The 12,767-nt window shown below is 43.2% G+C and overlaps 1 protein-coding gene across 5 annotated transcripts in view; it reads right to left on the bottom strand.

Annotated features, from left to right (window-relative positions):
• Positions 1–12,767, bottom strand: part of MTMR14 (myotubularin related protein 14) — a 108,889-nt gene that overhangs the window by 47,775 nt on the left and 48,347 nt on the right. For 3 of the 5 annotated variants that reach the window (XM_026717928.2, XM_026717925.2, XM_087923463.1), the window contains exons 15-17: positions 10,701–10,750; positions 7,134–7,266; positions 1,478–1,654 (exon numbers count right to left, since the gene is read on the bottom strand). In XM_026717928.2, coding sequence (XP_026573713.2) covers positions 1,478–1,654; positions 7,134–7,266; positions 10,701–10,750 — 360 coding nt within the window. The remainder of the gene's footprint in view (positions 1–1,477; positions 1,655–7,133; positions 7,267–10,700; positions 10,751–12,767) is intronic. The other 2 variants (XM_087923462.1, XM_026717929.2) reach the window with 1 other exon arrangement.

The raw sequence follows: 12,767 nt of genomic DNA, 5'->3' as shown, positions 1-12,767 counted from the left end.
TTGGAAAGCAGAAGAAAGTTTTTTTTTTTTTAATAAAGGATCTGAGAGCATTCAGTATTTATTTAAGTATTTATTACACTTAATATTACACCAGGCTTCTAGGCAAATAAACAAGCCAAGCTAAAGTAAAAACCTTAATACCAAACTGTGACGCATCAAACAGGACACAACGTTTGAACATTTGAATCCAAACCAGCCAAATGCATATCTAATTTTTTTTTTTTTTTGGTGGTGGTGGGGGAGTCTGGGACACATTTCTGTAGTTCAATAGGCATGGAGCTAGTTTTAAGAAGAAAATCCTGCTTAGGATGTCCCCCAAAATCTTTCTTTTCAAATGAAAACAACCTGAGCAGGTTTTCACTTTGGCTTGCCCCACTGTCATTTTTGCCTATGATCGAAGTCTATTGCAAATACAGCAAATACTGTAATGTTGGCTTCTCCCTTGACAAAACTGGACTCAGCTTCAGTATTATAAATACATCTTTGATAGGTTGAAGAAGACTGTGAATTACAGCAGAAGACTTACCTGTCCAACAAAAAGGCAAAACCCTCATCAAATTTTCATTTCAATTTTACCCGGGTTATAGTCGAACTAGGCTTGCGCTGTTGAACTGCATCCGCCTAGATGGGCGGGGCATTCTTTCCCTTCCCATCAGGCTTTCAGCTGCAATTCTAGCGAGTCATTTCCACCTGTACGTGTCTTCTCCCAGTTATATAAATTCACTAAGTGCATCCTTCTTAAGGGTCTAAGAAGGACCTCATATACACACACGCTACCTTTCTACAGGCTCCTTAAGACATCGGTATTTACAGTAATGCTCCATGTCCATTTCCCCCATGGTCCTTGAAATCTGGATATGGAACACTGCATCCTAAAAATCTCAGCGTTGTTTCATTGTGAGGACTATCTATTTTTTTCAACTAGAAAGCCACGGACACAAGCCTATAAATTGCAGGCATGAAATCATCAGAACCAGGAAAGAACCGAGCTGAATCTTCTAGCTGTCCCAGATTCAGTTCATTACGGCTCTTTGTTCCTCTGATATGGCGACACTCTCCAAACCTCCAGACTCTGGATGCCAGCCATTAAATTTAGAGCCTTACCTTCGCTTTCCCTGTGTCAGCCAAGTCCCTATTTATGGCAGCAAAAACAAGCCTCTCAGGTGGCAGAAGCCAAGTGTAGCTGAAAAGCAGCAAATTGCTACTGTAATTATACTTTTCTATCGCAGGAGGCAAAAAAAAAGCTCATGCTGCTTATTCTAGAAAGTTAGGCGCTTCCAGAAGATTCTCTGCAAACCGTTTGTATGTGTGTACCTGAATGGTACACACACAGAAAAAAAACACAGAAAAAAAAAACATTTTCAATAGGGATTTCCTCTGCTCCCAGGAGGAGCCCTGCTCAGACCTGTGCTTGCTAGCAATGCCCAAGCATCATCCTCCCTTTCCCAATAACTGGCAGGAATGAACGGCCTCTCACCTGGTCTTAGGGACTTCAAGCGGACTGCTGCCTAGTCTTGAGAAGTTCTCTGAATGATTGGAAGAAGAGGAGCTGGAGGATCTTGCGTCAAGCGTGCTCTGGATGGGCAACCTGTCTTCAGGTTGTTGTGTCCGATTCCACAGGACCGCCTGAGGGGACGATGCACAGTTTTTCCTCCTGCGAAGGCACAACGTTGTTTATTTGATGTCTAATCCATCAGGGGAACTTTTACTCAGATGGGTACTGACTCTTGCCTTTATAACCAGTGGAGTTCCTAGGCGCGCCTTATCCGTTTTATAAACTTATCAAGTTAAGGTGTTATTTCTCCGGACTTGGGAATTATTTCCAAATGAATCAATGTTAAGGGAATTTTTGCCCCTGAAATTTAGTAATAGACTAGAAGCCATGAAGTTGAAGTTGCTAACCTGATTTAAACATCCAGCATAGAAAAACAGTCAGCCAATCTAATAATTAAAGATCTGCCAGCAATAGAATAACTCAAAGGAGGATCTTAACATACAAATTGCAATTAGGAATTAAAAAATTATTCATAACAGCGGTGGGATTCAAATATTTTTACCGGTTCGGTCTCCGCTGCTCATCGCTGTACTGGCTCGGCAGAACCGGGCCAAACCGGTAGAATACCACCACTGTTTCATAGCTTCCGAAGGCCTCCAAAATAAAGATGTAACTGTCTGATGCAGTATTCCTACCATGCTTTGGTTCAATATTCAGGTTTCATATTAGGACAGTCTCCATATTACAAGTGGGAAAGTCAAGCCTCAGGTACGTATTTCTCTAAGTTACCTCACAAATGGGGCAACAGCAGATGTTGTCATTCACAGTATTACCTTTGATGTTCCACCAACGGTTTAGAGACCTGCATAAGTTTTCAAACACTTGCACACTTAACAAGCTCCCAAGAGAACTAGCTTCTTCCATTATTGGAATTCATAGTTTATACTTCCTGGCAAAGTCTAGCAAGTCATGCAAGTTGATTCACTAACCCAGCATTTGACAGAGTTGAGTTTCCTGAATATCCACAGGAAACATCTCCATACCCTCTACCTCTGCATGGCGTCTTCTGTAATTTGTCACCTTCGTGATTTAAACTCCTCAGTGCTGTATCCAGAAGTTTCTTTCTGCCTGTCTTCCCTCTCTATTACACAAACTGATGGAAGGTCCTTCAAAAATCTCCAATTTTGGAAAGAGGTAACAGTACGTCAACAAATTTGATAAATCAAAACAGGTAGTCCTCAATTTACGACCACAGTTGAGTCCAAAATTTACATTGCTCAGTGAGAAATTTGTTAAATGAGGTTTGCTTTGTTTTACGACTTTTCTTGCCACATTCGTTAAGTGAATCACTGCAGTTGTTAAACTGATAACGTGGTTGTTAAGTGAATCTGGTTTCCCCATTGACTTTGCCTGTCAGAAGGTTGTAAAAGGATATCACATGACCCCAGGATATTGCAACTGTCGTAAAGGTGAGTCAGTTGTCAAGTATCCAAATGTAAATCATGTGGCCACGGGGATGCTACAAGGGTCATAAGTGTGAATTTATGAACATAAGTCACTTGTTTCAATGCTGTTGTAACTTTGAATGGTCCCTAAGTGAATTCTTGTAAGTCGAGGACTACCTGTACGTGTTTTTAGAAAGACCTGTTTAGTTATTCATTAGCATGAGAGACAGATAAAAGGGAATAACCTTTATATGGCTGTTCTGACCAAGGCTTCCTGAGACCGTAATTAAGCACACGCTTAGTCAAAATAACTCCTTTTATTTCAACACTGGGAATTATCTGCATTCCCAGCCTGTAATAAGTCCCAAACAGTCCCTTGAGATAAGCACCCACCTTCATCTCCTTTGAATTGCTGCCAACAACTAAAGTGCCAAATTAACTGAAAAAAAAAACTCAACCGAAGTACAAAGTCCACAAAGAACTTCAAGGTTTAATCTGAACAGAACGAACGACTTTGCTTCCTGCAAAGGTTTCTCTACCTTTGCACCTCCTTTAACCCTTAAAGGAGGGGCAATCACCTCCAAGCCTTACTCCCGAGTCACCCCTTTTATCTCAGCTGCTCTTGCCTTCTAGCAGCTCTGCACACACACGTACTGGGAACAGGCTCCCCTGGTTCCTCTGCCTCGCTGCTGCCAGACTTGGAGGCTCCAGAGTCAGTACATAACTCCCAGATGGTCCTGGCCCCATCTCTGCATTGGACGCAGGACCCTCGTCCGAGTCCTCCCCAGACTCCCGGACTGGTCCCCGTACTTCCCCACTGTCCGATTCCGCTGCTGTCAGCACAGGTTGCCAGCGAACCACAACAATGGCTTAAACCAGGGCTGTCAAACTCCTGGCCAGATGTGTCACATGCTGGCCATGCCCACACCTAGTTTAGCAAAGGGGGAAAAAGTCCCAATACATCACGTGACGATGCGAGTTTGATAACCCTGGCTTAGACCGACCTGGGAATGGGCTGTATCCATTCCACAAGGTCAACTTCCTTCCAGAGGCTCTAATTACTAAAACAACTTCAGGGATTTCTCTCCATTTCGGGACTAGCAAAGCCACACACAATTCAACTAGCCTTGCAGCCAAGGAAGTGCTGTGGTTTTTCAACTGTACTAATCAGCTTTTGATGCTCAAGGGATCTGAACCTGCCACAGCCTCCCTACCAAGGTCCACATTTGTTTGCCTTCCTTTCTCCTCCGCTCCCCATCCAGCCATCTCTGAGCTCCCCAATGCTTGCTAAGTAATTATCAGAAGCCTGGCTTATTTATTACCGGTGGCTGTGTATGTTAATAAGGACTCTCCCCAATCCCCAGGATTTCCTCGGAAAACCCTCAGCCATTCTTTCTCTAACACATGACAGCAGCCCCAAGTGTTCAAAAAACCTCTGGCTCCCCCACCTCCCCATCTTCCTTGTGACTGTGGCAGGTACAAGGCTGAGATTTAATGAAGTGCTTAGTAGCTCAGCTACTGGCACTTAAGCAAGCAAGCCGCCAGAGATGGGATGCTATTAAAAGGAAAGTCTGTTCCAAACTGAACAGTTTCCCCCCCTCTTCCGATTTGGGCAGCCATCCCAGTTCTGGTTAGAAGGGACGCTGAGGGAGAAAGACCCGGAATACCTTTTAAAAATGGGTCTCTTTGCGTACAGGTGGTTTCCCTTTTCTTCCCAACAATTTGTGTCACCTCACTCAAGCCGACATCGTCGCTCGAGCCCAACTTTAAGGTATTTCCCCCCTTAATTTCATGACAACTCGCAACACAAGACAGACAGCGCAAGTACTTAAATCATTGTGAAGTGACGGCTTCATTTTGAATTGAGGACTGTGACCTTTACCTCAGTTGGATAGTTTCCACCCTCAAAAAACCTGCTCTGATTTTGTTTTAAGAATTTGATTCCAGCGCTCTTATTTTAAAGGGGGGGGAAACATACAAAATAAAAATAACTCTATTCAAAAATGCCCTTTTCGGTTGACAAAAAAGGATGTTTTTTTAAATCAATTTTAAACCTCAGGCCTATCTCATGATAATCCCTAAACCTTTTCTTCACTTTTAAACTTGTTTCTTCGATATTCTTAGAAAATTGACTTATTTCAGCTTCTCACCAGCAAATCCTTCCTTTACGGGACACTCTGCATATGCTAGAAATAGGGTGAAATAAACAAGGAATCTATGGAAAAATAAGGCATGCCACTGAAGAGTATCGCAGACGTCCTCTCTGAAGTAATTCAGACAGTATTTGAAAGACAGTTTAAAATAAGGGTTTCTGTGTTGTATCTGAACCAGGTTTCCCAAGATTCAAAGGCTTAAAGCAGCCACTTTAGACAAGCTTATCTCATTATGTACTTTGGTAAAATAATTTGTTCGTCTGGTTATGGAATATCCATTCTTTTGCTCAGTCCTGCAGCCCACCACAGAACAGCCATGTTCAGCTTGGAATGGTTTGCCTGCCTGCCTGCCTTCCTGTTGGGTTCGGTTTTCATCATCAGCTCTTACTTCTATGTGCATATAGCATCTATAGGGTACAGGGACAGGCTGGTAGCAAGGGCAGCCCTTTCTAGAATGCCCCTGCCAGGAACAGATTTAGATTTCTCCCTCACAGACACATCCTTTATGCGCTTCAAGAGGCAAAGCGTGACCACAGCAAGCTGAGAATTTACGGCTACCCCGAGGACTTCCGCTGGCTTCTCAGTGAAGCCCGGATTTAGCTCAGAATAATTGCACGGTAAAATATCATTAGCACACATGCTTGGGGAGAAGAAAGAAAAATTAAAACAGGGAACAGGGAAAGCCTGCAGCAAGGTTCTGGAATCCCCAGCCTCTCTGCTCCTGCCTGTCACGTGGGAGAGGACTAGCAGGCTCCTTGGATCTCCTCTAAGGTTTCCAAAGTCAAGCCAAAGGAAGGGGAGAGAACAGAACTCTCAAATGGAACCGGCAAAAGGACATGTATTTCAGCCAGGTATACGACGCAACGTTGTGCAGTTGTCCTGGACATTATGCCTAGGCAAATATTGGCAGACGGAAGAAGTACTTCTGGCCCAGAAATATTGAGAAGCTGCTTCACCGTGGCTGTGAGAACTTCAAGCTCAGCACCGATTACCTTCCCTGGCATCCATTCTCCAAGGACAGCGGGGAGTCTCTGCCTGGCCGTGCCACAGACTTGACTGCAAGACTGTCAAATGAACTTTGGGGGGGGGGGGCGTGAGGGGAATTTCGGGAGAACCATTTTCAGCCCCAAAGGTCTCCCCTGCCTTGAAGGAAGGATTGGGATCATATAAACAGGAGCCTTCTTGGTGAAAACAGAAGGGTTCCCCCCCAGCATCGAAGGATTGATTAGATTGTGAATGGACTTCTTTTCGGGCGGCCGACAGCCATTCTTAACGTTTTGGAAGAGCCCAATAAACCAAGCAATGATGCAAATGAGCCAAGCCTGAAGACGGTTTTGGAAAGAGATTCGGAATCTCTTTCCTCATGTGGAAAGATTATTTCACCAACTTAACGCAACACTTTCAATGATTTGCTCTCACAAAATAGCACAAACCCATGCTAGCAATTTTCATCTATTATGCCTGGATCAGACAGTAGGAAGAGATGCTTCAGAGCCATATCTGGCCTGCCCTTCACTGTGTGGAAGCAACTTAACAATAGCACTTAGACTTATACACTACCCCTTAGTATTTACATCACTCTTTGAACGCTTCACAGTGTCAACATGTTGTTGCTCCCAACAATCAGGGTCCTATTTTACTGACCTCAGAAGGATGGAAGGCGGAGTCAACCACGAGCCCGTCAGGATTGAACTCCAAACTATGGTCAGAGTTAACCTGCAATACTGCCTCCTAGCCACTGCGCCACCAGGGATTATGCCACTAAATTAATAATTCACCTACACATAATGAAAAGTGGTCATTATAATAAAGATATGTAATAATGTAGAGATTTGTACAATGTTGTTGTTTTTTAGCAGCAACACCCACACGGGGGAAGCAACTGAAAGTATTCTCTCTTTCCACTTCCTTTTCCTAAATTAGGCTGCTGAAAAGCTTCCCGGATGTTCGTCATTCTGCTTTCCTGGTCAATGTACAGAGCCGTTCGTCTTCAGAACATACAGATTTCCCACAGTAGAAAGTTTGTATATAGGTGCTGACCAAGAAGCTTGAGGTCCTGTTAGCATCAACTCCACAGCGTCGTAAGTGAAACTCCCTGCAGCTCCAGGTGAATTCTCCATCATAAGAGAAAAGTCACTGCTCAGACTGGTGGTGCTGCCCCGGTCCCTCTGCTCTGTAACACACAAAAGCATCCGGAGTAGGAATGAACGGATCCTTTCCACGCCCTCCTGGAGAATGGGGGTGCCCTAAGGCCCTCATTAAACACATTTCCAGAGAGAAAAGCCAGGCACGGATTCATAGACCACACACAGAAACTGCTCATACTGCAGACTTAAGAGATGGTTCAAGTTCTGCAGGTGGATATCTGGAAATAGATCGCCAAAATACAGGTAGTCCTCGACTTACGATCACAAATGAGCCCAAAATTTATGTTGCCAGATGAAAAATTTGTTCATTGAGTTTTGCCCCATTTGACGACTTTGCTTGCCACATTTGTTAAGTGAATCACTGCAGTCGTTACATTAGTAACCCGGTTGTTAAGTGAATCTGGCTTCCCCGTGGTCTTTTGTCTTTCAGAAGGGTCACGGAAGATCACATGACCTTGGGACACTGCAAATGACATAAATGTGATATCAGCTTTGGAAGCCATATTAGCACCAGATGCTTCCACACTGACACGTTCTTGAGCCTGAGAAAATGGGAGGGGGGAATTTCTTTGTGTGTATGTGGTTAGACATAATAGCATTCTTTTTCTAAGTCAAGGTCATGTTATTTCTGCACCTGGTTGAGGGGACTCTCAAGTTGAGATGGACAGTGGGCATGTGATGCCATGAGGGTGATGACATGTGATGCCATGAGGGGCGCAGGGAGTGGATTTGTAATTTTTTACTTATTGCAAGGAAACCCGGAACTTTCAGATTCGGGGTTTCCCACATGTGCCGGTTTACTACTCTAATAAAAGGAACCTTGGAGAGGATGTCTGTCTCGGAATTGGAGTGGAGGTTTTCTGGAACGCTGACATGTGAACCAGCTGCCAAGCCTCCGAAATTAAATCACATGACCATGAGAATGCTGCAAGGGTCGTAAGCGTGAAAACTGGTCATAAGTCACTTTTTCTTCAGTGACATTGTAACTTTGAATGGTCACTAGATGAACTGTTGTAAGTCGAGGACTGTATTCTGGCTCAACACCAACAGCAGCAACAAAATGCTTTTACAAGATCACAGATCACAGTAAATCATGTCTTGTTTAAGGAAGTTTACTGGAATAAAACGAAACTTGGAGTCATACAACCTGCAAAATCAAAAAAAACCCAAGCAGTTATTAAATCCCACTCATTTAATACCATCATCACTTTGAATGGTGCCTGAACAAGTGGCTGTTAAGCAAGGACTACCTGTATTACACCAGATACCAAGTGTTAAGTGCAATTTTTTTTATACACACAGTACATCTATGATTGTCTGTAACCGAGCCTGTTCTATCCCCTCTATACAACAGTTATTTCACTATATTTCACATGAAAGTACATAAGTGAGTACAAAAATGTACAATGGAGATTAAGGTGTTTTTTTTTAAAAAAAACACCTTAATCCTCCACTGTATATTTAAAAAAACAAAAACAAACCTGGATTTAAACTTCAAGAAGTTTGAAGGGTAGGTGGGCAATTATCCTAAAAAAAATCAGTTGTAAGGGTTTTTGGCAAGGGGGGGGAAGGTAAATGTAAGATTTCAACAGCATAAATGGAAACTTAATGTGTTTTGCATAATTCATGTCCCTGTATCTATTAGAATATTCATGACCAAGTTATGGCTATTTTGTGTGTATAGAAATTGGCTTTTCTTGTCAGAGTATACAATATCCTAAATTTGGGTTGTCCAGAAATAGACTCTTTTTTAGAGAAAGAAAGCAGAATTAAAAGGACTCCTACGCTATTTATTTTAATTGCTGGTTGGGAGATAGTCAAGATGACAGCTAAGTGATGTGTTTCAAAATTGAGCAGTGCCATCTGCGGAACTGAGCTTCTCCAGAAAAGAGATCGTGTCATGTTCAGCGGACAGGATTTGCCAACTGGTGCTGGCTAGAGATGGCAAGACCAAGGTGGCTGGTTGGGAAGAGTCTATGCTAAGACCAGCGGCCTTCTGCCTCTTTATCCTTCTTCTCCCCCTTCCAGAGACAGCTAGAAATAGAAGCATGAGTTGAAAAAGCTAGCGGCCAGAAGGCAGTCACAACTCTCCATCCTGCACAACAAAAACTGTTCAAGAAATACATTCTGGACAGAAGAGGCACATTGACATTATTGTTCTTATTTTGTATCAATGTTTCTGAGATACTGGAAGGCACCCTGACTTATTATCCCATTCCCCTCTCATTGGAAGTCACCGGTCTGGCTTCTGCAGTTTTCCAGAGTCATTATCTTCACATGTCTTCAAAGGGACACATATGGGACGATGGCGTGTGTGGGGGGAACTATGGTCGTCTTCAAAAGAAAAAAAACCAGAAAGCCCAGTTGCCTCCTGAAAAAGCACCTTTGGGACAATCATGACCTGGATGACTAAGAATCTCCACAGACTTTTAGCTATACAATTTGGGATGAACACCCTTTGAATGGCGTGGCAGTAGGAATGGATTTCCAGAGGAAAAATTGCAGACCAGAGGAACCAGGAGCACTACTCAGGTGACCCTGAGGACACAGATAAACCTCCAAGTTCCTCAGTGACCTTCTAAAAAAATGGATGCAAATTATCAGCTGTCTGCAAGAAATATCTATCCTGTCGGAGCTGAAGAAGCTTCTTGGACGAGAAGCGAATAGTCTTCAAAAGAAAAAGCAAGGAGGCCCAGTTGCCTCCTGAAAAAGCACCTTTGGGACAACCATGACCTGGGATGATGGAGAATCTCTACAGACTATGGTAGTCTCTGGGAACTCAGACTAGGCGGTTGTCACATTTTGTAGCAGCACAACACATTCCAGACAAAATAATAAGAGACTGGGGGTTTAAAAGCTCACTATTCCTCAGAGAATCAACAAACAGGTTAATCCTTCAAGGTGTAAATATGACGCTACGCTGAAACAGACTATCGTTGAGATCCCTATTGAAAATGTGACTATGTTATCTTTCTTAAATTTTTGGAAGTTCACAGAAATGTATCAGTGTCATCTAGCCAAAATCTCACACCCATGTACAGAAAGATCAACAGTAGAAGTCTCCACAAAACTATACCCCATAGAGCACACTTCAGGCTGAGTATGCTCAGAGGCCACAGAAAACTGGCTGTTGAGAGGATCATCTGGAAGGACACAAATATCTGGGAGGATACAGGAAGGAAGGGGAGGTCTGTGGGGAAACCAAAGAGGTGCTTTCCCTACGGGGATATTGTGTGGTAGGTTCTGCTTTTTATCTTTCTATTCTGTACTATCTGCTAGCAGCCACCTTCTCTATTTTGATGGACCAAAATGTGCCCAGTTGGCTTTACCAATTCCATGTGTCCTTCGTGGCTTTCCTAAATCCTTCCGAAGAGTCAAGAGTTACCATCTCAAAAGCTGAGAAAATGAGAGCCTTAGCTCAGATTAAAAGCCTTGTGTAAAGATAGAAAGAGAGACTCACTTAGCATACAGATTTCTTCCAGAGTGAATCCAGGGGGCAGACTCTTCCTTCTGGGACAGAAAGAAAGATGTTAGGAAATGGGAAGGGCATACTCAAACAGTTCCACATACTACAGCAGATAACATAGGCTGCGCAGGGTTGAACCGTTGGCTTCCTGGAGCTCTCAGAGCTTGCTTTATATCTTACAGATTTTTTTTTTATTACTCAGCTAAGTAACATCAGTGTAAGGAAGATGGGGGCTTTGCTGGGTTATGAAGGTTGCACTGATGTTGTTAGTTAGTTGAGTAATGAAGCATTTGCAATTAAAAAACAACCAAGTTCAGAAAGCACCAAAAACCCACCAGATCCATATCCTGAAATAACAGAACAAATCCAGCTCAGAACAGTTGCAGTCACATGATCTTCTGAACTATGGCTCAGAGGATGAGGAACCAACTTTCTCTCCGTCACACAAATAATTTCATGGGTGGGTTTACACAACACGCCAAATTTGGATTTCTGTGTTCTATCCTAGCAAACGAGCAAGCAACCATGTTATGGTTTAATAGGATGAGCCAGTTTACCCAATGCATTAAAACAAAACCGGATTTCCGCAAGACACACAAGAACCACGAACTACCTAACCCCACTTTAACTTAGTCTATTGCAGATAGAAGCAATGCTTTACTTCCTATTTTGATTAAGCACAAGGTGATGAAAAAACGATTTGGCCAAGCCAATTAGCACAGAAAGATGTGAAAAAAGAGAGAGAGAGAGCATATGAATGATGGGTTCTTTCTCGGTTCTTCAAATTTTAAAGAGACAACAGTCAATGTGTAATGTGTATGTAGGGATGACCTTGGAAGGGAGTGGGGGTGGGCTGTGTGCCAAAGCCAGGGGAACTGAGGTATAAAAAGCAGCTTGGTCCACAGAGGAATGTGGGGGTGGCAAAAGTCTAAGGACTCACCCTAGTTTCTTGGGCATTAAAGGTGATGTGGGAGAAACATACTTTGCGACTGGCCTGATGGTTTTCAATATTGAGAGGTAATCTACACTGGAAACACACCCAGATGAACTAATTCTTACTTTACTGTCAGGTTACATTAACAGGATCTTACAAGTCTGAAAAAACACCTCTCCCCCATCGCCTTTAGAGCCTAAGAAACTAAGCAGGTCATTTCTGAGACTTTTGCCATCCCCACAATCCAGGCCAAGCTGCCTTTTATACCTTGCGAGCTGTAGCACTTTTCTCATCTCCCAAGGCCATTCTCACATACCCTGACAAAAATGACTTTTATCCCAAACTAAGTCCAATTCGTCTTTTGAAGTGGCTAACGTTATTTTTAGATTTTTAAAAAATTCTGCCTTTAGTATTTTTATAAATAACTTAGAGTAGTGAACATACTAATAACTCTTTCTCTTCCTATTCCCTCCCCCCCTCCCCCCGCAACAACCCTGTGCGGTAAGTTGGGCTAACAGACAATGAGTGGCCCAAAGTCACCCAGCTGCCTTTTATGTCTAAGGTGGGATTAAAACTCAACAGTCTTCTGGTTTCAAGCCTAGTGCTTAACCATTAGACCAAACTAGGCCACGCAACCTACTATTTTGAAACACTTTCAACTATAACTCCCCCAGATTCCCAAGCAATGATGTGCTAGCTGGGGATCATGCCATGAATAGTCTAAAATGTGTGCCTCCTCTTGCATTGTAGGCCAATAGCATAAAACCCATACCAGCCCAAAATGGAACCTCGGGGGTCAAGGACCATGACTAGGTTCTAGAAATGAGAGGGTATCTTGCTTAAGAGCTACCTGAAGGATGAAATCCTGAATTAAATAGGCCCTTGGTGTGATCCGCCTGAGTAATTGTAAAGCTTTGAGACCAGATGGCCTAACTGCAGGCGGTGTCATTGAACAGGGATTGCTATGCTAAACTCAGCCGATAGATGAACTGAACTCAAGTCATGCTCCCCATCCCCGCCCCAATGTAGGACTTCCAGAAATAGTTCTAGAGCAAATGGTATGGCCCCATTTTTGTGGGTTTCTGAATGCAAAATCAATTAAAATTAACTGGGCCAGGACACCAGGG

This window comes from Pseudonaja textilis, chromosome 2, assembly GCF_049901715.1.
Source record: "Pseudonaja textilis isolate UNSWEBS1 chromosome 2, rPseTex1.2, whole genome shotgun sequence".
Classification (NCBI taxonomy): domain Eukaryota; kingdom Metazoa; phylum Chordata; class Lepidosauria; order Squamata; family Elapidae; genus Pseudonaja; species Pseudonaja textilis.
This window is presented reverse-complemented; position numbering and strand designations above follow the sequence as displayed.